The sequence below is a fragment of the Haliotis asinina genome, chromosome 10 (genome assembly GCF_037392515.1).
Source record: "Haliotis asinina isolate JCU_RB_2024 chromosome 10, JCU_Hal_asi_v2, whole genome shotgun sequence".
Taxonomy (NCBI): domain Eukaryota; kingdom Metazoa; phylum Mollusca; class Gastropoda; order Lepetellida; family Haliotidae; genus Haliotis; species Haliotis asinina.
Window position 1 is genome coordinate 58465107 of NC_090289.1, and position 25072 is coordinate 58490178.

General features: G+C 43.3%; 1 protein-coding gene across 2 annotated transcripts in view; it reads right to left on the reverse strand.

Moving 5' to 3' along the window:
• The window catches only part of LOC137298824 (aspartate--tRNA ligase, cytoplasmic-like), a 38190-nt gene that overhangs the window by 2999 nt on the left and 10119 nt on the right, over positions 1-25072 (reverse strand). For both annotated transcript variants that reach the window (XM_067831105.1, XM_067831106.1), the window contains exons 4-14: positions 17476-17578; positions 16766-16868; positions 16296-16370; positions 15889-16057; positions 10804-10938; positions 4444-4591; positions 2808-2876; positions 2504-2624; positions 1922-2002; positions 1172-1283; positions 266-337 (exon numbers count right to left, since the gene is read on the reverse strand). In XM_067831105.1, coding sequence (XP_067687206.1) covers positions 266-337; positions 1172-1283; positions 1922-2002; positions 2504-2624; positions 2808-2876; positions 4444-4591; positions 10804-10938; positions 15889-16057; positions 16296-16370; positions 16766-16868; positions 17476-17578 — 1188 coding nt within the window. The remainder of the gene's footprint in view (positions 1-265; positions 338-1171; positions 1284-1921; positions 2003-2503; positions 2625-2807; positions 2877-4443; positions 4592-10803; positions 10939-15888; positions 16058-16295; positions 16371-16765; positions 16869-17475; positions 17579-25072) is intronic.

The window sequence follows — 25072 nt, forward strand, 5'->3', positions numbered from 1 at the left end:
TTGCTCAAATATGCTGTAAGAAATTCCATTCTACCATGATGTAAAGAAACTGACAATTTTAATCCTGCTATGGGAGAAATACCTGCTACAATGGAAACAGTCTACTGGCTAGCACCTGTTAAGGTAATCTTTCTTGACAGATGCCACCAATAACCCTGTTGTTATCACAAGACTGTAATATGTAACAATCAACTCACACCTGGCCACACTGTTAAGACAAGATTGTTGTGATGAATAACAAGGAAGTAGGAAGTATGTGCCTCACCTATACCCCCTCCAGCATGTGGCGGTGCTCCATACTTGAACGAATCGATGTACGCCTTGATCTTCCCAATGTCTGGAGATAGATAACAAAGCTGTGTTAAGATGATGCCTGTATCCTGATACATCAGTTGCACAATGACAAAACATGGCACTATCTACATCAGTGGATAAAAGGTTAGGTGGATGCTGTTTCATGTCAACCTGGCTGATTACATGACATCCTACCATCAATCACTGAATTGTTACTGGCAAACAAGGATAAGTTGGACCAGCACAGAGAACCCATTTATGAGAAGTAGGTGGTGCATGGCAGTGAGCAAACCTATTTAGTTTGTGAAAGGTAGAGCAGATGTAGGCCTGTGCACTTGCAGAGTATAATGATGAAATTGATTCTGTGTGTAGCTGCACACACCTTGCTCTGAGACTCTCACATGCTTCACTTAATCACTACACTTGATCACAGGCAACCTGGGGTCCTTTCACTCACAACAGCAGGCAACAGCAGGTGGGATCTAGGGCAAGCCTACCAAAGAAAACTTTCCCACTGTGCAGAGAAACACAGAACAGTCCACATTAATTGTGGAATAGCAACATAAACCTTGCTACGGGAACAGTGAAAACAGCAATGAAAGACATGGTCCAGTGATGCTGTCTTCCCTCTTTACCATAGTGTTGTTGATTGCTTTGAACACAGCACTCAGCAATACTTGAGATAAATGGTGGTTACCATGGTGATAACCATTAAGATGAGTATGGAGCTAACACGCCTGGGACTGAAGCAAGAATCATTTCTGGCATCTCAAGGGCAGTAACTCTGCAGACTGAGCTGCAGGTTCTCAAGATGACTTAGCTACCCACGCCAAGAATCTGAGGAGTTGAGTCTGGAACATCATATTTCAACACTCACTTATTTCGTGTAGCTTTGCTCTCTCTAACAGGAAATCAGGGTCATGGATTCGCTGGGCTCCAGACAAGATCTCCTCCCCTCGCATAAACATGTCGTAAGAGTTGGACCATTTCTGGAAAGGCAAGGTTAGTATCATTTCCACAACGTGAAGCCACTGAAGTCAGACAGTGAAGGTAGAACTTGTTGACAACAATAATGCTTCTGCACTTTAAGAAGATTATGCAAAAGCAGAACATGCAATTATCTTATCCTGGTGACTGATGTAAGGAAGGTAACTAAGCATGGTGAAAGGGAGGATCTTCAATGCCATGAAATTCCCAGATAGTCAAGGATAAGCGAGTAAGTTTAGTTACACGCCGCACTCAGCAATGTTCCAGCAATGTGGACACATTCTGTGGAAAACCGAGTCTTGACAAGACAAACCAGTGATCAACAGTGTGAGCATTGATCTGTTCAACTGGGAACTGATGACGTGTCAACCAAGTGGGTGAGCCTGACCACCCGATCCCATAAGTCATCTCTTCTGACAAGTATCGTCGCCTTTTGTAGCAAGCATGGGTTTCTGAAGACCTATTCTACCCTGGATCTTCATAGGTCAGATCGTCAAGGTATAGGAAGGAGATGTATCAAGTAAAAAGACTATCTGTCGTCACATGACATGACATAAATCACATGAGTTCTGTGTCTGCTTTAGATTTTGACCACAGTAGAGGAGCCGTGTCACAGTGGTGAATTAGTTCTGTGGCTCACCGAGTCCTCCGGGTCAGGCATGGTGTAAAATGGCCGCACTGCAAGCGGGAACTTGTCCAGAATGAAGAAGTCAGTGTCGTACTGAAATGAAGTATGACACCCATATAGAGAGTGAGCAAATTATTTTTTTGGGGGGACAAGTCCTACCTTGATGTTTTCTGTCACTTATACATCAAAGACACTGCTGTCGTATCACAGTATCACATGCGTAGGCACAGCAGACAATCAAACAAGCACCTGCAATTATACCTTTCTGCAAAGTGTCAGTTTTATCTCTTATGTAATGGCAGGTTATATGTCTTATAAGGGATAAGCTTTATAGCAGGTGTGTCTTTTGTGACATAAGCACATATAGTGGTTACAAGTGAGTCAGTTGGGTTTAATGTTGCCTTGACCTGTATTCCTGTTGTAACACAGCATGGCAGTTATAACACAGCATGTATTCCAGGAATAACATGGCAGTTATAACACAGCATGTATTCCAGCAATAACATGGCATGTCAGTCATAACAGCAAGAAATCCAACCACAGTGAACTGGGAATGGACCGCTCAGTATACTCGGTGTATAATGGCAGTTATACCTTGGCCTTCACCAACTTCCCCAGCAATTTCTCATTCGGGGTGCTAAGATCATCGCCCTCCTCCATTTCCACTCCGACCTCCTGCAACATCTGTACACCTTCACGGTAGTCAAGGCGTAGACTGGAACATGCACAGAACAACCATGGTAGCCTTGAGTCTTCAATAGGACCAAAATACAAAACTAACAGCTGACAATAATACTGACTGCTGCATATTTACTTTGACTTTGTCCTTCTAAAGTGTCTCCAGTCACTTCAAGGATTTCAGAAGAATGTACAGCATTGCCTGTATGTAACTTCTCACCTTGGTTCCAAGAACTTGAATGGCTCAGCCGGAAACTGTTTGTGGACAATTTCAATTTCCTCTGCAAAACTACAACAAATTAAATTTGATTATATTCTTACTAACAATGCTACAGTATCTCAAGAGTGGTGAAGTACATTCATCCTTATAGGTGCCACTACACTATATTAGAATCACATGCTCTCTCAGCGGGCATTGTATGGAAACAACTGAAGAGACAGAGACATGTGACAGTGGTGATTGAACAAGATAGTGTAAGATGTTTGTCTTATTGAAAGCACTTGCATCCAGTAAGTAAAACTGACCGCAATCTGAAGTATTTGGTGCTGTCATTTTTATAACCTCGAGACCCGTGAAGAATAGGCCTTCAGCAACCCATGCTTGCCATAAAAGGCGACTCAGCTTGTCGTAAGAGGCGACTAACAGGATCGGGTGGTCAGGCTCGCTGACTTGGTTGACACATGTCATCGGTTCCCAATTACGCAGATCGATGCTCATGTTGTTGATCACTGGATTGTCTGGTCCAGACTCGATTATTTACAGACCGCCGCCATATAGCTGGGATATTGCTGAGTGCGGCGTAAAACTAAACTCACTCACTCACTCACTTTATCACCTTGACTTAATTTTTATGTGTAAGGATATTTTAAAGTGGCTGATATTTGGGGAAAAACTGGGGTTGATGCGTCCCGCTTCCTGTGCTTGGAAAATTGTCTAGGTATTGTGCAGGAATTGTGTTTTATTGTAGTTTAAAGGCCTGAATGTACCCATGTGTACATGAAATGGCTGTTGAAAGGGTCATTGCCTGGATCATTTCTGGAAAAATATAAGGTTAGAAGTCTATGGGAAAACATTTGGTGTTGTGTAGCCTGTAATATTCACTGTTGAGACAACTAGGCCATGTGCCAAGATAGATATACGCACAACAAAAACCCCCAGTGACCTATTCACATACTGTTAGACCCTGGATATAAGGGAACATTTGGTTTTGTGTAATACTGATAACTGAACATCCAGATATCTAATGAGATTCTGTGAAAGACATTTTGAAGTGGGTATTGTAGTAACAACACATATAATATAGATGACAACTTCTTGTTTATTATATGTCACAACGCTTCAGGTGACCCGATGAAGGGGCAAGAAATAGCCCAGAAATGTTGTGAAATACAATAAACAAGAAGGTGTTGTCCATACTATTTGTCTTTTTATTTGAATCCAGATATCTGATTTCTGTCATCCAGTCTGTAGTGTTGAAACAACAACATACAATTCTGGTTAAAATCAACAGTGTGGTCATTTTGATTTGCCTGTTACAATTCACCCAGTGTCAGACAAGCCTACTAATCACCACCAGTATCCTGCTGATCTGTGCAATTGGCACCCAATGACATGTATCAACCAAGTCAGCAAGTCTGACCACCCGATCCCGTAAGTCATCTCTTACGGCAAGCATGGTTTGCTGAAGGACTATTCTACCCCGATCTTAGTCACTTTTATAACGTAAGATGTGCAGGAACCTACAAAATTACTTCGGCTTTGTTGACACGATGTTCTATTAGCTCATGTTACTGGATTAGCAAGTAATGCAGACTTGGATGAATTCAATGAAGGATTCTAGGCACTTCTGACGTACTTTTGTTGTAGACCTTTGAATATCGCCACAAACATATTTCCTATAACATCAACGACTTCATGATAGTGGTAGTTGAATGCCATCTCAAGGTCAAGGCCTACAAATTCTGTCAAGTGGCGATGTGTGTTTGAGTCCTCTGCCCGGAACACTGCAAAAGAACAAACTCAAACTAGAAAACATCAAAACGTTGCATTGCTGTCCTGACTTAGCTGCTTCAACCTTGGTAAATTAAGTCAGTTGGTTCACTATATAACACATAACTGGTTGACATCAACAGGTTCAGTTAGTTGTACATATTATCTTTCATTACAATATTGATCTGTTTATTCATGAATGTCCTTATATGGCCAAATGACCATAGGTATGTGACACCCACCTGCTCCAACTGTGAACACCCTATCCATGTCTTCACATTTAACCACCTGCTTGTCATGTGACACCCATTTGCTCCAACTGTGACCACCCTATCCATGTCTCCACATATAACCACCTGCCCGTCATGTGACACCCATTTGCTCCAACTGTGAACACCCTATTCACGTCTCCACATATAACCACCTGCTTTTCATGTGACACCCATCTGCTCCAACTGTGAACACCCTATCCACGTCTCCACATATAACCACCTGCCCATCATGTGACACCCACTTGCTCCAACTGTGAACACCCTATCCATGTCTCCACATATGGCCATCTGCTTGTCATGTGACACCCACCTGCTCCAACTGTGAACACCCTATCCATGTCTCCACATATGGCCATCTGCTTGTCATGTGACACCCACCTGCTCCAACTGTGAACACCCTATCCATGTCTCCACATATAATCACCTGCTTGTCATGTGACACCCATCTGCTCCAACTGTGAACACCCTATCCATGTCTCCACATATAACCACCTGCCCGTCATGTGACACCCATCTGTTCCAACTGGGAACACCCTATCCACATCTCCACATATGGCTACCTGCTTGTCATGTGACACCCACTTGCTCCAACTGTGAACACCCTATCCATGTCTCCACATATAACCACCTGCCCGTCATGTGACACCCACCTGCTCCAACTGTGAACACCCTATCCATGTCTCCACATATAACCACCTGCCTGTCATGTGACACCCACCTGCTCCAACTGTGAACACCCTATCCATGTCTCCACATATAATCACCTGCTTGTCATGTGACACCCATCTGCTCCAACTGTGAACACCCTATCCATGTCTCCACATATAACCACCTGCCCGTCATGTGACACCCATCTGCTCCAACTGTGAACACCCTATCCACATCTCCACATATGGCTACCTGCCCGTCATGTGACACCCACCTGCTCCAACTGTGAACACCCTATCCATGTCTCCACATATAACCACCTGCTTGTCATGTGACACCCACCTGCTCCAACTGTGAACACCCTATCCATGTCTCCACATATGGCTACCTGCCCGTCATGTGACACCCATCTGTTCCAACAGTGAACACCCTATCCATGTCTCCACATATAATCACCTGCTTGTCATGTGACACCCACCTGCTCCAACTGTGAACACCCTATCCATGTCTCCACATATAACCACCTGCCTGTCATGTGACACCCACCTGCTCCAACTGTGAACACCCTATCCATGTCTCCACATATAACCACCTGCCTGTCATGTGACACCCATCTGTTCCAACAGTGAACACCCTATCCATGTCTCCACATATAATCACCTGCTTGTCATGTGACACCCACTTGCTCCAACTGTGAACACCCTATCCATGTCTCCACATATAACCACCTGCCTGTCATGTGACACCCACCTGCTCCAACTGTGAACACCCTATCCATGTCTCCACATATAACCACCTGCCCGTCATGTGACACCCATCTGTTCCAACAGTGAACACCCTATCCATGTCTCCACATATAACCACCTGCCTGTCATGTGACACCCATCTGTTCCAACTGTGAACACCCTATCCATGTCTCCACATATAATCACCTGCTTGTCATGTGACACCCACCTGCTCCAACTGTGAACACCCTATCCATGTCTCCACATATAACCACCTGCCTGTCATGTGACACCCACCTGCTCCAACTGTGAACACCCTATCCATGTCTCCACATATAACCACCTGCCTGTCATGTGACACCCATCTGTTCCAACAGTGAACACCCTATCCATGTCTCCACATATAATCACCTGCTTGTCATGTGACACCCACTTGCTCCAACTGTGAACACCCTATCCATGTCTCCACATATAACCACCTGCTTGTCATGTGACACCCATCTGCTCCAACTGTGAACACCCTATCCATGTCTCCACATATAACCACCTGCCCGTCATGTGACACCCATCTGTTCCAACTGTGAACACCCTATCCACATCTCCACATATGGCTACCTGCTTGTCATGTGACACCCATCTGCTCCAACTGTGAACACCCTATCCATGTCTTCACATATAACCACCTGCCCGTCATGTGACACCCACCTGCTCCAACTGTGAACACCCTATCCATGTCTCCACATATAACCACCTGCCCGTCATGTGACACCCACCTGCTCCAACTGTGAACACCCTATCCATGTCTCCACATATGGCCATCTGCTTGTCATGTGACACCCACCTGCTCCAACTGTGAACACCCTATCCATGTCTCCACATATAATCACCTGCTTGTCATGTGACACCCATCTGCTCCAACTGTGAACACCCTATCCATGTCTCCACATATAATCACCTGCTTGTCATGTGACACCCATCTGCTCCAACTGTGAACACCCTATCCATGTCTCCACATATGGCCATCTGCTTGTCATGTGACACCCACCTGCTCCAACTGTGAACACCCTATCCATGTCTCCACATATAATCATCTGCTTGTCATGTGACACCCACTTGCTCCAACTGTGAACACCCTATCCATGTCTCCACATATAATCACCTGCTTGTCATGTGACACCCATCTGCTCCAACTGTGAACACCCTATCCATGTCTCCACATATAACCACCTGCCCGTCATGTGACACCCACCTGCTCCAACTGTGAACACCATATCCACATCTCCACATATGGCTACCTGCTTGTCATGTGACACCCACCTGCTCCAACTGTGAACACCCTATCCATGTCTCCACATATAACCACCTGCCCGTCATGTGACACCCACCTGCTCCAACTGTGAACACCCTATCCATGTCTCCACATATAATCATCTGCTTGTCATGTGACACCCACTTGCTCCAACTGTGAACACCCTATCCATGTCTCCACATATAATCACCTGCTTGTCATGTGACACCCATCTGCTCCAACTGTGAACACCCTATCCATGTCTCCACATATAACCACCTGCCCGTCATGTGACACCCACCTGCTCCAACTGTGAACACCATATCCACATCTCCACATATGGCTACCTGCTTGTCATGTGACACCCACCTGCTCCAACTGTGAACACCCTATCCATGTCTCCACATATAACCACCTGCCCGTCATGTGACACCCACCTGCTCCAACTGTGAACACCCTATCCATGTCTCCACATATGGCTACCTGCCCGTCATGTGACACCCACCTGCTCCAACTGTGAACACCCTATCCATGTCTCCACATATAACCACCTGCTTGTCATGTGACACCCACCTGCTCCAACTGTGAACACCCTATCCATGTCTCCACATATGGCTACCTGCCCGTCATGTGACACCCATCTGTTCCAACAGTGAACACCCTATCCATGTCTCCACATATAATCACCTGCTTGTCATGTGACACCCACCTGCTCCAACTGTGAACACCCTATCCATGTCTCCACATATAACCACCTGCCCGTCATGTGACACCCACCTGCTCCAACTGTGAACACCCTATCCATGTCTCCACATATAACCACCTGCCTGTCATGTGACACCCATCTGTTCCAACAGTGAACACCCTATCCATGTCTCCACATATAATCACCTGCTTGTCATGTGACACCCACTTGCTCCAACTGTGAACACCCTATCCATGTCTCCACATATAACCACCTGCCTGTCATGTGACACCCACCTGCTCCAACTGTGAACACCCTATCCATGTCTCCACATATAACCACCTGCCCGTCATGTGACACCCATCTGTTCCAACAGTGAACACCCTATCCATGTCTCCACATATAACCACCTGCCTGTCATGTGACACCCATCTGTTCCAACTGTGAACACCCTATCCATGTCTCCACATATAATCACCTGCTTGTCATGTGACACCCACTTGCTCCAACTGTGAACACCCTATCCATGTCTCCACATATAACCACCTGCCTGTCATGTGACACCCACCTGCTCCAACTGTGAACACCCTATCCATGTCTCCACATATAACCACCTGCCTGTCATGTGACACCCACCTGCTCCAACTGTGAACACCCTATCCATGTCTCCACATATAACCACCTGCCTGTCATGTGACACCCATCTGTTCCAACAGTGAACACCCTATCCATGTCTCCACATATAATCACCTGCTTGTCATGTGACACCCACTTGCTCCAACTGTGAACACCCTATCCATGTCTCCACATATAACCACCTGCTTGTCATGTGACACCCATCTGCTCCAACTGTGAACACCCTATCCATGTCTCCACATATAACCACCTGCCCGTCATGTGACACCCATCTGTTCCAACTGTGAACACCCTATCCACGTCTCCACATATAACCACCTGCTTGTCATGTGACACCCATCTGCTCCAACTGTGAACACCCTATCCATGTCTTCACATATAACCACCTGCCCGTCATGTGACACCCACCTGCTCCAACTGTGAACACCCTATCCATGTCTCCACATATAACCACCTGCCCGTCATGTGACACCCACCTGCTCCAACTGTGAACACCCTATCCATGTCTCCACATATGGCCATCTGCTTGTCATGTGACACCCACCTGCTCCAACTGTGAACACCCTATCCATGTCTCCACATATAATCACCTGCTTGTCATGTGACACCCATCTGCTCCAACTGTGAACACCCTATCCATGTCTCCACATATAACCACCTGCCCGTCATGTGACACCCATCTGCTCCAACTGTGAACACCCTATCCATGTCTCCACATATAATCACCTGCTTGTCATGTGACACCCATCTGCTCCAACTGTGAACACCCTATCCATGTCTCCACATATGGCCATCTGCTTGTCATGTGACACCCACCTGCTCCAACTGTGAACACCCTATCCATGTCTCCACATATAATCACCTGCTTGTCATGTGACACCCACCTGCTCCAACTGTGAACACCCTATCCATGTCTCCACATATAATCACCTGCTTGTCATGTGACACCCACCTGCTCCAACTGTGAACACCCTATCCATGTCTCCACATATAACCACCTGCCCGTCATGTGACACCCATCTGCTCCAACTGTGAACACCCTATCCATGTCTCCACATATAATCACCTGCTTGTCATGTGACACCCATCTGCTCCAACTGTGAACACCCTATCCATGTCTCCACATATGGCCATCTGCTTGTCATGTGACACCCACCTGCTCCAACTGTGAACACCCTATCCATGTCTCCACATATAATCATCTGCTTGTCATGTGACACCCATCTGCTCCAACTGTGAACACCCTATCCATGTCTCCACATATAATCACCTGCTTGTCATGTGACACCCATCTGCTCCAACTGTGAACACCCTATCCATGTCTCCACATATGGCCATCTGCTTGTCATGTGACACCCACCTGCTCCAACTGTGAACACCCTATCCATGTCTCCACATATAATCACCTGCTTGTCATGTGACACCCATCTGCTCCAACTGTGAACACCCTATCCATGTCTCCACATATGGCTACCTGCCCGTCATGTGACACCCACCTGCTCCAACTGTGAACACCCTATCCATGTCTCCACATATAATCACCTGCTTGTCATGTGACACCCATCTGCTCCAACTGTGAACACCCTATCCATGTCTCCACATATAACCACCTGCCCGTCATGTGACACCCACCTGCTCCAACTGTGAACACCATATCCACATCTCCACATATGGCTACCTGCTTGTCATGTGACACCCACCTGCTCCAACTGTGAACACCCTATCCATGTCTCCACATATAACCACCTGCCCGTCATGTGACACCCACCTGCTCCAACTGTGAACACCCTATCCATGTCTCCACATATGGCCATCTGCTTGTCATGTGACACCCACCTGCTCCAACTGTGAACACCCTATCCATGTCTCCACATATAACCACCTGCCCGTCATGTGACACCCACCTGCTCCAACTGTGAACACCCTATCCATGTCTCCACATATGGCCATCTGCTTGTCATGTGACACCCACCTGCTCCAACTGTGAACACCCTATCCATGTCTCCACATATGGCCATCTGCTTGTAGAGCTGAGGGGATTGGGCTAGGTATGCCTTGGTTTTGAAGTAGGTTACTTCAAACACATTGGCCCCGCCTTCTGATGCGGCTGTCAATCAAAATATAGGCTGTTAAATGTCACTGCAACACATGTGTCACAACACAAACCCGAAACCTGTATCAAACAGGCTAGAGTCTGCCCTGTAACCTGTATTCTATCACAAACTGTACCTGTCACCCAAGTTATGTCACATACAAGTTGGATAAAGAGATAACTGCACTGAGAATGATTTCTAGTAAAATCTAGATATTCATTATGTTTGCATACTTACCCTGCATTACTCCTTAATGCATTTACTGCCTTCTCTTGACAAGACAGAGCTGTGAGATGGAAACTGCGAAGAGATGCTGTTCCAACTAAGTGAGCCACCATATTGCCATCACACTGCGCCCACGTGACCCGACAAACTCACATCACATATCCTCACAGTACTGCTGGATCTGAACATCTGAAGAAACTATGGGGATGCAGCACAGTGATGGGTGAGCTACCGGACTGAGCCACCAGACTGAGTAATGCAGGATAAGTATACAAATATAAAAATATCTAGATTTTACTACATTTCTATCTCATCCTGCATTACTCCTTCATGTATCTGTATTTGATGGTGAGGAGGTGGCCAAGCCTTCAGAGGAAATACTCTTCATACAAAGAAACCTCTCACCACACCAAAGTCAATCTGTCAAGATCACCTACCAGGAGAAACGATAAAAAGTAAGGGTTGGAGGGCATCCAGGTAGTCATACAGGTAAAGAGAAGCATAGGCTATAATCTGAAACTGACCTACCAAGCAAATGCAAACAGCATATAACCTTCTCGTCTCAGGTAACACACTCTATGAGAGTTGCAAGGCACACTCTGGACTGCTGTAGAACTAAAGACATTTGGGATTGGTATCCTGCTGTGCCACCACCAAAGGACCAAAACTGTGTATGCCCTCTACATCCTCCAACACCATGTCCCTCAAAAAGTGACTGGTCAAAACGGTATCTGATTTAAAGAAAACTTATTTAGATGATGAAGGGCCATTTGTGGATGCTCCCGCTCTAATCTCATCAGGGTCCAAGTAGGTGGCTCGATAAGCCTGAAGAATAATGGCAGGCAACCAAGATGCCAAGGTGTTACAACCAACTTCATCCTTAGGTGCTTTGGGTATAGGAATGAATCATAGTTTCCTCGTGCCACAACGAATCTTAGAGAAAACATCTCTGTGCATGGACCTGCCATAAATGGAGCTCTGCCTCATTCTCAGATCCCACAATCAAAGACATAGGAGGAATTGTGAAGGACTCGTCAGGCTGTCCAGGGAGTTTATTTTTTTACAATGTCCCAGAACAGTCCAAAGTGGACAGCTCCAGAATGAGCACGAGTGATATCAAAAGCATGCAGCTCACTCACTCTAGCTGCCATGGCCAACACAAGGAGAAAAACATTTTAGTGAGATTGTAAAAAAATATCGTGTGAAGTGAAGCGTACATGCTTAGATTTTGCCAAGGCATGCTGAGAGCTTCCACCACCCATGCTTGTGGATCGTGAACCGCAGATTTGTAGGTGCAGATCTGAAAGTTATGATTGGCAGCAAACAAATCTATGCTGGGCTGGCCGAGAAGGTGACACACAATTTCGAATGTCTGCAAGTGAAGTTTCCATTCTGTGGGTGCTACCCTATCTGGTCTGGACAGATCATCTGCACCCCAGAATCTGCTGGACAACGAACTTCAAGTCGAGATGATCGACAAGATCAAAGAACTGAAATCCCTGACGAAACAGGGATGGAGAATCAGTTGTTCAATGATTGCAAAGAAACCAAACCACTATCGTATTGTCCGTCGATATGACAAGTTCCACATGAAGAAGCCATGACTACCAATGAGGCATGGCAAGAATGACAGCCTCCAAGTCCAGATTGTTGAAATGCCAGTGACGTTGGTCGCCGGACCACTGCCGTTAGATGACCTCATCCTTGAGATGGGCTCTCCAACCCTGATGAGACGCTTCTACAAAGAGGCAGAGAGTGGGAGTTAACTCGGTCAAGTACACGCCTCCTAAGAAGTTCAACGCTATTGTCCACCAGTGTAGGTATCTCCTGAGGCGAGAAGGGAGAGAGATTGACAGTGACTGATCATGGCGTCTGATGAAGGGTGCAAGAAACATTTGGATGAGATGCGGTTGAAGACAATCCCTGAAAGTCAGAGTCTGCGCTGACTTAAGCAACCCCAGTACATGCCATTGGTGAAGAGTTCGAGATTGATGGAGTGCTGGGTAAGGATGCTGTAGAATCTTGATCCCTCTGATAAAAGGTTCAGATGAGTGCAGTAGTTCTGACTTCTGTTCGCTGACAGTCCATCCCAGCTGATGAAGGAGGCAATTGGTGAAGTCCGTGTGAAGGACCAGAGTTGGTGGGTCCTGCTGATTGAGAAGACAGTTGTTGATGTAAGACTTAACTGAATGTCCCTCAGGTGAAGAAAGGCAGCGACTGGAAATGCCTGTCGCATTGGGGTGGATTAGAAATTGCAAATACGTGTCCTGATAGTCGAGACTGATCAGGCGATCATGAGCACTGATTATGGTCCTGAGTAATCTCAACGTTGTCATTTAGAAGTGAGATGGAGGTTCCAGATAATGTTCATTGAACCGAGACAGATTGTGGATCATCCTGAATTTGTTCTGAGTCCTTTTTGAGTTTTCAAAAAACTGAGAATAAGTACCTGGTGTCAGTGTTGGCCCCAAACCACTTCTATAGCCTGCTTTTGTAATAAAGGAGTCATAAAGGAGTCATAAAGAAGATGCCATATCCCCCTGGCCCCCATATACTTGAAAGAACAAACCATCAAACAGTTACATAAAGTCCAGCTTAAAGTTTGAATTGTTTCCATGGAAATCCAAAAACATACAACCAAAATTTGAAAATAGCTAGTTCTGTTGAAAGGTATTTAAAGGTTGTTGAGTGGTGCTCCGGAAACAAAACTCACTTCTTCTTTTTGAGACCAAGTCTGAATAGTTTCCATGTAAACAAAGAAAAATAAAAATGAGAAAAATCTGAAAATAGGATAAGGCACCACAGACCTGCCATGTTTTGCAGAGAGATATTCAGGAAGTTTTTGAGTTATAATCCGGAAATGAAGCCCATCCCTCCCTTTAAGACCAAGTCCGAATCATTACCATGGAAACCAAGAAAAATAAAAATGCCAAAACTCTGTAAATACCAAAAGGCATAACCTTAGGATCAGTTTGTAATTTCTACCAGTTTTGGTCTAAAAATACTGAATGGTTATGCGCTGGAAACAAAATGATTACGGATGGATGGACAGATGAACATGGGGATGATTATATGTCGCAGGGTGGGGGGATAAAAATGTTTATATTGTCCACCAAGATGTGATGTTGGTTGTGGTGTATACCTCTGTCTAGGCGAGATAGTTGATGGTGGATTGTCTATCACAGGAAATTCATAACCCCAAAGGAGAATACTGCTGACAAGTGGGTACCCTGTCTCTCTGGGGGTGGGAGTTCCCAGTCGTCGTGGTCCCGCACATCATGCCTCCCTCTACCAGAACTCTTGTCCCAATGGGGCTGGTAATTTCGTGACTGTCTCCTTCTGTCACAACCTCTACCCGAAAAGGACTGGCTAGACTGGGGCTTGAGAGGGACACGCTGAGGTTGGTAGTTACCTACCCAAGAGATCTTTACAGCCAAATTCTTTGAAACCTGTTACTGGGCCTTGAGGGCTGTTTCTTCACATGCGAAAACAGAGACACAGGAGTGTCGTTTTGAAACTTCCCCATGAAACAAGGAGGGAGCAGACCACGGTTGACATAACAATCGGGTGTTTAGTAGATCTCATCTCAACTAACACTGCCTTCAAATGATTACTCATATGTTCAATTGGATTTTGTTGAAAAGTCATTACTGTATGTAGATGATCTATATGATTTGGATCATTTGCCAATAAATCCTGAGTGATCGCCCTCAAAGAAGAAGCCAGTGCTGACAAAGCTTCAAGAAAGTGACAAATTTCCATCTCCATAAAGGAGAGGAGTGGCCGAAGAGAGAGCTGCCCCTGTCAATGCAAACGCTGTCTGTCCTGGGAAGAAGAACACAAACTGTAGAGTAAAAGGGATCCCTGAAGGTGACATCCTCTGTTGAAACATTGACTGTATAAATGACTGGATCCACCCTGGATAAATATAAAGTGCCAGGGGCGCACCATGATAGGTAGGTGCCACAGACGTTGAGGTAGACATCAAAGACGACATTAAAGGTGCTGGGAATGGAGACGGGTCGGCATACCAAGAGTCAATGCCATAGTAGCCGAAGTCACAGACGCCACTGGAGGAGTCCCTTAAATGATGCTGAAGAAGACAACTCAGATATTGCCGAAGCTGGGCTGAAGTCTCCTGTGAGGCACCACGCCTGTCAACATTATCCTGGGAAACATTTAGGTCCCAAGAAGCCAACATCCCATGTCTATATGCTTGCTGCGTGAGTCGTATCCTTGAGTTGAATACTTACTGAATGCTGAGGGGTAATGTTGGAGACAATGAGGCCACTTGTATGTCAGGGAACACTGCTGAGTACAATATAAACACCTGGGAGAGGAGTCCCTGTCTGACAAATGGTTAAGTGGAAAAAAACAACTTGCTTGCAACAATATACAAGATAAATATCCAAGTATTTATTTACTAAACATAGCTTAAAAGCTATTACTAATAAATTAATGAACAACAAAAATCGTAACAAATGTGTAAAGTCACAAATTCCAATAGAGATTGCACATCCTGTCAAGCTGGTGACATGCAGTAATGTGAGGATATGTGATGTCAGCACTTTTTGGGTCATGTGGGTACAATGCGATGGCAATATGGCAGCTCATTTAGCTAGAACAACTTCTCTTCGATGTTTTCATCGCACTGCTTCACCTTGTCAAGAGAAGGCAGTAAATGAATTAAGGAGTGATGTAGGAAAAGGCTAACATTATTTGTTTCCTGTGTGACATACCTGATATAATTTTGGGTGTGTGAATCTCTACAAAGCCATTTTGCTCGAGATGTTGCCTGAAGTGTCTACAAACGCCCATCTGAACACGAAACAGGGCCTGGTTTGTCTGTGTGCGGAGGTCAATGATGCGGTTGTCAAGACGTGTGTCTTGGTTCACATGGGCCAAGTCCTGATACAACATAAGTTCAAAACATTGTCACAAACAGACAATCTCACAACAGATACACCATTGCACCACGATGAAATAATATTTCAAACGTGCTGGTTAAGTCACCAATATTGTCAACATTATTTACAGCGTAAGGGATATCATCAGAATTACAGACATATTCCTTCTGAATTTTAAGCTCACATTTTGTGGAATAGTTGAACTGTTTCAAGTAAGGGAAAAGTGTTTGATGACCTACCCCATCTGTTTCAGGTCTTGAAGCATCCTCTATGAGCAAGGGAAGTCTTGGAGCAGCTGAACTTACAACCCAAACCTGTACAAAAACAGCACCACATTAACCACACCAGAACAATGCAGTGAAACAGCTCTAAAGGTATTTACAATCACAGACAGTGATGACAGAGTGACTTGGGGCCTGAAACATATCTGGACTTGTATCAGGCCGTCCATGGTTTGTTTTCATTACTACATGTCTCTGATTTTAGGGATAACGCGTTTGGTAATTACCCATCATGCCCCACCTACAGCTTATCCATCCAACTTCCAGCAAAATAGAAGGAAGATACGAATCAATGGCAGATCTCAAAAGGTCTTTAAACGGGGGCTATAGTAGATACAAACTTGACATCTCAGCGTGATTGGTGGATGCACTACCTATTGAGCTACCACTTGTTAATGTGAATAGAATACTCTGTTTAATGGACGTACCTGTTCGGCATGAAGTTCAACATCTTGTTGAGAACAGGATTCAATTTTCTGTGGGACCGTCCTCACATAACCCTCAACATCGATGATGGATTCCTTGTTGATACTGTAACAGCAGTCAGGTGCTATGTCACATACATGAATTCAGTGAAGTCAGAGGACATGACCATGATCGACACTCAACATGTTGCCATTCCAAGTTTATTGACCGTAAAGTACAGCACTTCATCCCTCCTCATATGTTGAGGCTTGGTATGAACATTCTACTAATCATAACTGACGGCAAACTACTCGATAAAGTTGGCAGCTGAGCCTGTTAAAAAAACAATGAATGAAGTTTTCCATCTTTCATCTGATTTAATGTTTGTAAGTTTATGTAATGTAAAAAAACATTCCAGCTAAAGGAGTCAGTAAATGATCCAATCTGGACCTGACAACCAGAACTTCTGCTGGACCACTGTATTTCCGCAGTACTGAGAGGGGTCAGCATTAAGTTGGAGGGTATCCAAGTTTGAACCCATGTCCTGAAACTCTCTAAGTAAAGACACTCATGTGAAGCACCTCTGTATAATTCAGAGTGTGAGACAGATGTCATGACTAAGGAACCAGGAACTAATGGCTTTTACCATAAGTGTGTTAGATGTTTCACCACATGCAACCAGGTTCTGTCTATTGTTCCAACATAGTTTAGTGTAAAGTTGACTGGTTCTCACTTTGCAATATACTTGACCATTTGTTTGCTGACCTTCTCCCCGACTGATACCAGCGCTTGGACTGTCCATTTCTGTTGTCTAATGACGAAGAAACATGACTTTCCTGAAAAAAAGTATTTTGGCAAGACTATATTTTCTGGTTCACATATGATTATCTCCAGAATATAATTTTCTGAAGAAAAACCTATTTTATACTTATCCTGACTCATGATTAAATGCTTGTCTCCCTCTTTTATTAGAAGTTTAGTGGAACACTTGAAATCACTGGGTTCTCTTCTTCAAAAGAAGACGTAAAATCATACTCACCCACGAGTACCTTCCCTTTCTTCTGTTTTGGCTCCATCATTGGTCATATGACCGGCCAAAATTGTCCATGTCTGAGAAATCGTAGCCCAAAAGCAAGGATTTGCAGGGAAATCCAAGTGATATGAAGGGAAGGTTGGGAGGGTTGACTTCTTGAGTCAGGATAAAATACAAAATAATTATAAAAAAATCAATATTATTAAGGAAATTACATATTTTTCCTTATCCTGACTCATGCTTAATTACTTAAGTATCCGACTGATATGGTGGTGGGTCATGCCACTTCTTGGATACATTCTTCCTGCAAAATGTCCTGACTATCCCCCCAGGAAACTATGATGGCACCGTAATTCTCCTGTTTCTTCTGAAGTCCAACTGGCATCTCGGGGGGAGCCATACTGTCAATTTACTCTGACATCCATGTGTAGTCATATAACTTATTGCTAGATGTGCTCATCTGCCAACCTACAACCCCTGTACCACTTATTATCCAAATATGTACAGGGTCTATGATCACTCATGCTAGTCTGTCTCGACATGCGCATAGACTCTCAACCAACCACATTGTTTAGTGAAGGTATCAACAGGTCACGTGATAAGGGTGAGCTATTTTAACGTCTTTGAGGAACCGTCAACTGTTGTGCTACAACAAGAGGGCAGATTGGTGAATTCCTGAGATGTCCTCAGTGGCAGTGTATCTGCGATAATGGTTTGCAAAGACTGTACCTGATTTCCAAACACAGCATTCCATGACTGTTGTAACTGAGCAATTTCCATGTAAAGCCAGTGTAGATGCCAGCGCACCACACTTTGTGTGGATTGGAGGCTCGCAGTGACTGTAAGTCCTGCAGCTTTATATGTTTGTATAAAAAACAGTTCTCATCCCGACCATTGTTCATGAAATTTGTGTAGATGTCTCTGTAGAGACGCTTTTTAGTAATGAAATCCCAAGGTGCACCTTGTCAAGATTTGTGGAGTCGAACTGAGTTCGCACAAGATCCAATGTGTAAATTTCTGACATCTGGACTGCCATGGCAAGAGTAAGTAAAAATAGTGTCAAATATTCAAAGGATGTCCGATCAAATGGTTCGTATTCCTCACTAGTGACTCACTAGTGAGGTGTTGTAAAACAACACTAAGATCCCAACCTGGGGCTTTGAATTTCTGTTGCTGATCCTCCAATTTGAAAAAGCGAAGTAATGGAGTAATTCTAGTACTTTCGTTTATTTGACGCTTGATATAACTGTACTGAGCACAGTTAGGTAAGTTGAAAGTGTCTGTCCTTTTAATCGCCTTGTTTGACAAAGATGACATGAGTAATCCAGCACATTTAGACGAGATGCTTCACACACAGTAAATCCTCTGTCCTTTCCCTAATCTTCAAACCGTCAACATTTGTTGTCATAAATATTGCACATAGATCTGTATGTGCAAAAGTAACTCTTATTGCCTTCCTAGCGGAATATCTCTGTTTTTTCAAGCATGTTTTGATACCATCCACACATGTAACTGGAATATTCCTAGATTATTGTGCACTTGTTTGGAGTGAAGATGTACTAGCAGATTCAACCAATCTGGTAGTTTCAGATTCAACCAAAGTCAAGTGTAATGTTGTTATCTAGTTTGGTCAGTACCTGAGGTGTTAATATGGGCAATGGGAACACATATGTGTGTTCAGGTCTTCCCAAGAGATGTTTATGCCATGCCTGTGTATGCAATGCCTATGTATGCCATGCCTGTGTATGCCATGCCTGTGTATGCCATGCCTGTGTATGCCATGCCTGTGTATGCCATGCCTATTGCTGCAAGAACATTTCAATCAGCTGAATATTCATGAAGACAGTTGGTAAGGTAGTACGAGCAGGTACACGCTGCATCAGTAATGAAGATGTTGATACCGGAATCTCAACGATATGCCGCAAAGGTGCATCATTTTTCTTCGTTATAGATCGCCAACACTGTAAGTTGTGAGTGAGCTGTCATCCACGTAAAGTTTAAAATATAGCTGTCTGGCTGTTGTGGCAGAAGCTGTCATGTGTTGCTGCAAACATCCTGATAAACAACTTTGAATCTGCTATTAGAAGTCCTTTATGTAACGTAAAGACAATCAAATGATGCTGTGGACTGCTACCTGGGTTGTAAATGAAGTCTTTCTAATGTTGTAGACGACTTCCTAACTAGAGAACAATGTAGATGCATTCTGCACAGGGAGTTGTCATTTGAAGATGGATCAGATTGCAGATGTGACGTCACTGGTATTGCAGTGAAGTGATCATCTTGAAATCTTGGTGAATCCCTTGGTAAAATTTGGGCTTGTCCGTTACATCGCAGTTCGGATTGTCCTCGAGGCACAAGTGAGAATGTGTATAGATAACTGAGTAGAAGCATGCGAAACCTTCCGTCGCTAAATACTGATGCAGGTAGACGATCCTCCTAGTAGTTGTGGCATTGTTCTTTAACTGAACATAATACTGTTGTTATCTTACACATATGTTGTTAAATAATTTCCACATTTCCTTCATGTTGGCGTAAGTTGACCGTAATAGCCGGGTTCCATGAAATACAGTGCATAAGGACCATGATAAAGGTCCCGCTGGTGTAGGTGCCAGATGCTTACAGATGAATTGCTGAAGTAAATAGAACAGATAAAAACTGGATTCTTCTGGCGTTTAACGGCGAACCTTCTGCAAGCATTGGACTCAAAGAACAATTCATATTCCCCTAATGCGTTAACGCATGCATGCACACACACTTCTGTGAAGGATGTAAATCCATATTCAACAGTGATGACGACCCGTACATCAAACTGCGGTATCCTGACGAAGCATGCAGGGAACCCTTCTTGCTAAAGAGCTGAAGGTGCTTGAGTTTAGATGCCATGTCAATTGTACAGTAAATCTCTGTGTGTTGAAAGACAGGATGTGTTGATACTGAGACTTTGTCACAGTACGAAAGACCGTAGATGCATGCCATCCGATGAGTCATCTCTTTTCTTCTGTGAGTGAATTCTTAAGATGTCTTAAAGGGTTTGTTGAACATCATCCTTGCGCCGAACATTGGAGATCATCATGTATTTGTATACAGTCATAGATTCCTTTGATGGAGAATCTGCACTGGAGAAAATAACCTCCACTTCTTGATCCGAGAATCTTTCTAAGGAGTTGTGACGATGAGTATCACTGCGTGATTCCCTGTACGGTGGTGTATAATCATAATTAACTTCCCTTTGCACAACCTCCATGTGTGAATTCCCTGGTAATCCTTGTGCACTTTAGTCGAAGGCTTCCTATATTTGCACAAAGATTGATCCCTTGTTAAGAAATCCTTCTGTGGTGAAGGGTTCCTGTGTGCAGGTGTATGTGTTTCCAAATCAGAGGGTGAAGATGATACATAACACTGTTGTTGATGGCAAGGAGATCTTCTGTGTGGAGAATCTTTTCTTCTGTTATGTTGAAACTTGGCAGAATCTCCTCGTTGTAGAATTACTGTTGAGCCGGCATTCATGAATGTATCCAGATTCCGTGATGCAGAGATTATCAATGGGGATGATCTATGAGAATGTAAATGTTCGGGCATGTCTCTCCAAAATTCAACTGGGTTTGAGAATAAGTTGTACCTTCAGGAGTGATGGCAGTCGCCGCAGGTGCCTTCGTGCCTCTCCTCTGCTAAGCGTAGATCCATCAAAGTGAGTGAGTGTGAGTGAGTTAATGTTTAACGTCACATCGGCAATATCTCAGCCATATCGTGACGAGAACATTTAAATTAAATATATGCATATGGAAAAATCTGTCAACGGAGGACAGTAAAACAACTAGCATATCACAATTTTAAGTAAAACTAGTATGGAAAGTTAAAACTAATAGCACTATTTAGACAATACATAATAAAAACAGACTATAGATCGCCAACAAGTGAAGGTAGATCACCACACTAGGGACCATGGGGACTTACAGTACCTTTGCTACCTGCATGGACCCTAGTTGGATTTACATCATCCCCTCAGCTGCTGGCGATTGTACGAAAGGTTAGCCAAAATTAAAACAACATGAATACTACGATTAAAAACCTGGCAGACTTAAATTTACTGTGAATGTTTGTGGACTTACGTACCCTCTCAGGAGGACAATAATTTTACAATACTTCAACCCCCTTTGAGGGTACAGCCACCAACAATTCAAGTTACTAATTCAAACTACCAATCATTAAAATACATCTATTTACAGAAACATACTATTCAAAATTCACCCAAAAAATCAATTTCTTTTAAAAAACCTATAATAAAATGAGAATTAACGTTGGTAAAAAGATCCTTCATTGTTTTAACTGTAAAATATTTATCCCTTGTGATGGAGAATTCAACACATTCAAGCAGAATATGCTTGACCGTGACTCTCTCATCACAAGGGATGCAAAATCGAGGATCCTCACCTTTCAACAGGTATGCATGAGTATATCTAGTGTGGCCAATACGACATCGTCGTAGTATGACCTCTTCAAATCTGGATTGACAACCCAAGTGGGTATAACCAATGTAAGGTTTTATCTCATGTAATTTATTTATACCCACTTGGGTGTCCCACTTCTTTTGCATCAGATCACGGATATAAGATCTAATGGTGGCTTTGTAATCACTGTAGGGAATAAGAAGCGGTGTCACAGATTTGTTGAGTGCTGCCTTGGCAGCAAGATCGGCCATTGTGTTCCCTGAAATGCCTACATGGCTGGGTAACCAACAGAAGACGATGTCGTATTGGCCAGTAGCAAGATTATTATACAATTCAATAATGTCAATTAAAAGTGGATGTTTACATGATAAATTTTTAATCGCCTGGAGACAAGAAAGAGAGTCTGAATAGATTATATATTGTTTACGTTTAGGGTGTCTTTGAATATATTTGAGAGCTGTTAATATGGCGTTAGCTTCAGCTGTAAAAATAGAACTACTAACTGGTAATCTAGAAGATATTGTTCTGGATCCAATGACAGTGGCACAAGCCACAGCGCCACCATCCTTGGACCCATCTGTAAATAAGGATTTATAATTGCTATATTTATGTTTTAATTGATTATATTTTTGCTTATATTGTAATTCATTAGTCTCTGATTTTTTAAATGTGGTCAATGTTAGGTCTACTTGAGGCCTGACCAACTGCCAGGGAGGAGAAGAAAGAAGACGGGAGGGAGCTATGTTTTCCATCTCAATCCCAGCAGCAGAAAGAAAAGGTGTAATTCTATGTCCCAGAGGCGGGACAAGAGAAGACTTTTTGTTGTATAAATCCTCATAAAGGGGATTGAAAACACAGTTATAGGCAGGGTTAGAATGATTAGAGTATAATTTAGTAATGTATTGTAAAGCTAACTTTATACGGCGCTGCTCAAGAGAAGGTTCATCAGCCTCAACATAGAGACTGTCAATAGGTGAAGTTCTAAAAGATCCAAGACAAAGTCTCAGACCTTGATGATGGACAGGATCAAGAAGTTTAAGATTGCTTTTGCAGGCTCCCCCGTAAACGATTGAGCCATAATCAAGTTTAGAACGAACTAGTGATCGATAGAGATGGAGAAGGGTAGCTTGATCCCCTCCCCATTTTGAATTTGAAACAACTTTCAACAAGTCAAGTGCTTTCAGGCATTTAGTTTTAAGTGATTTAATATGTGGTAAAAAAGTTAAATGTGAATCAAAGATTAGACCCAAGAACTTGGCTTCCTTCACAACTTTAATGGGCGTCCCATCTAGAGACAGTTCAGGATCTTTATGGGGTTTATATCTACGACAAAAATGTATGCAGTTAGTTTTCGATTTAGAAAATTTGAAGCCGTTTTCAAGACACCATTTATTTATTTTGTTTAAACAAAGCTGCAGTTGCCGTTCAATGGTATGCATATTTTTCCCACGACAAGAAATATTAAAATCATCCACAAATAACGATCCATCAATTGAATCGTTTAAAACTTTTGATAAACTATTTATCTTGATGCTAAAAAGTGTGACAGACAGAATACTGCCTTGTGGAACACCCTGATCCTGATTGTAATGATCAGACAGGGTAGAACCCACTCGAACTTGAAACTGTCTGTTATTTAAAAAGTTGGCAATAAATTGAGGCAAACGACCTCGCAAGCCGAAGTCATGTAAATCTCTTAAAATACCATATTTCCAGGTTGTGTCATATGCCTTCTCAAGATCAAAAAAGATAGACACAGCATGTTGATTATTAATCAGTGCATTTTTAACAAATGATTCCAGTCGCACTAAGTGATCGACAGTACTTCTGTTTTTACGGAAACCACACTGTATATCAGTTATAAGGTTATTTGTTTCCAAGTACCAAACAAGTCGATTATTTATCATGCGTTCCATGGTCTTGCAAACACAGCTAGTTAACGAAATCGGACGATAATTGGATGGATCGGTATGATCACGTCCAGGTTTAGGTATGGGTACTACTATGGCGTCACGCCATGATGAAGGAAAGTTACCCGATGTCCAAATATCATCAAAAATATTTAGAAGAGTTTCTAGGCAGGATTCTGGTAAGTGCTTCAGGAGTTGATAATGTATGTTATCAGCTCCAGTAGCAGTGTCGTGAGCTTGATCAAGAGCAGTATGGAGTTCATGAATAGAAAAAGTTTCATTATAATCTTCCCCATTATCTGAGTTGAAATTAATAGTTTTCTTTTCTTGTTGTTTTTGATACTGCTGGAATTTAGGTAAATAATTAGAAGAGGAAGAGTGTTTAGCAAGGGTTTCACCCAGTTTATTTGCGATATCTGATTTATCGGTAAGTACTTGATCTCCATGTTTAAGATGATTGACAGTAGATTTAGTACCTTTACCTTTAATTTTCTGGACCATATTCCATACCTTGGACATGGGTGTCCGAGAATTTATTTTAGATACATAATTTTGCCAAGATTGGCGTTTGTTCTGTTTAAAAGTACGCCGTGCTTTAGCATTTAAAATTTTAAATTTATTCAAATTATGCACCATAGGATGGCGACGGAAATAATGTTCTGCTTTTTTCCTTGCCTTCCTAGCTTGTTTGCATTCATCGTTGAACCATGGTTTTCTTATGTGTGGAACTGCAGAGGACTTTGGTATACACTCATCAGCTATGGAGTTCAATTCATCAGAAAAACATTTAATAGCATCAGGAACGTCAGTAAAACGTGATCCATCAAAGACATAAGGCATTGTGTGAACTGTTCCATGAAGAGTCCATGAAGAAATCCTGGACGTGTAGACCTTCACGGAGGTGAGTATCCTTCAGGGAATACCGATGCCTCTTCTGAT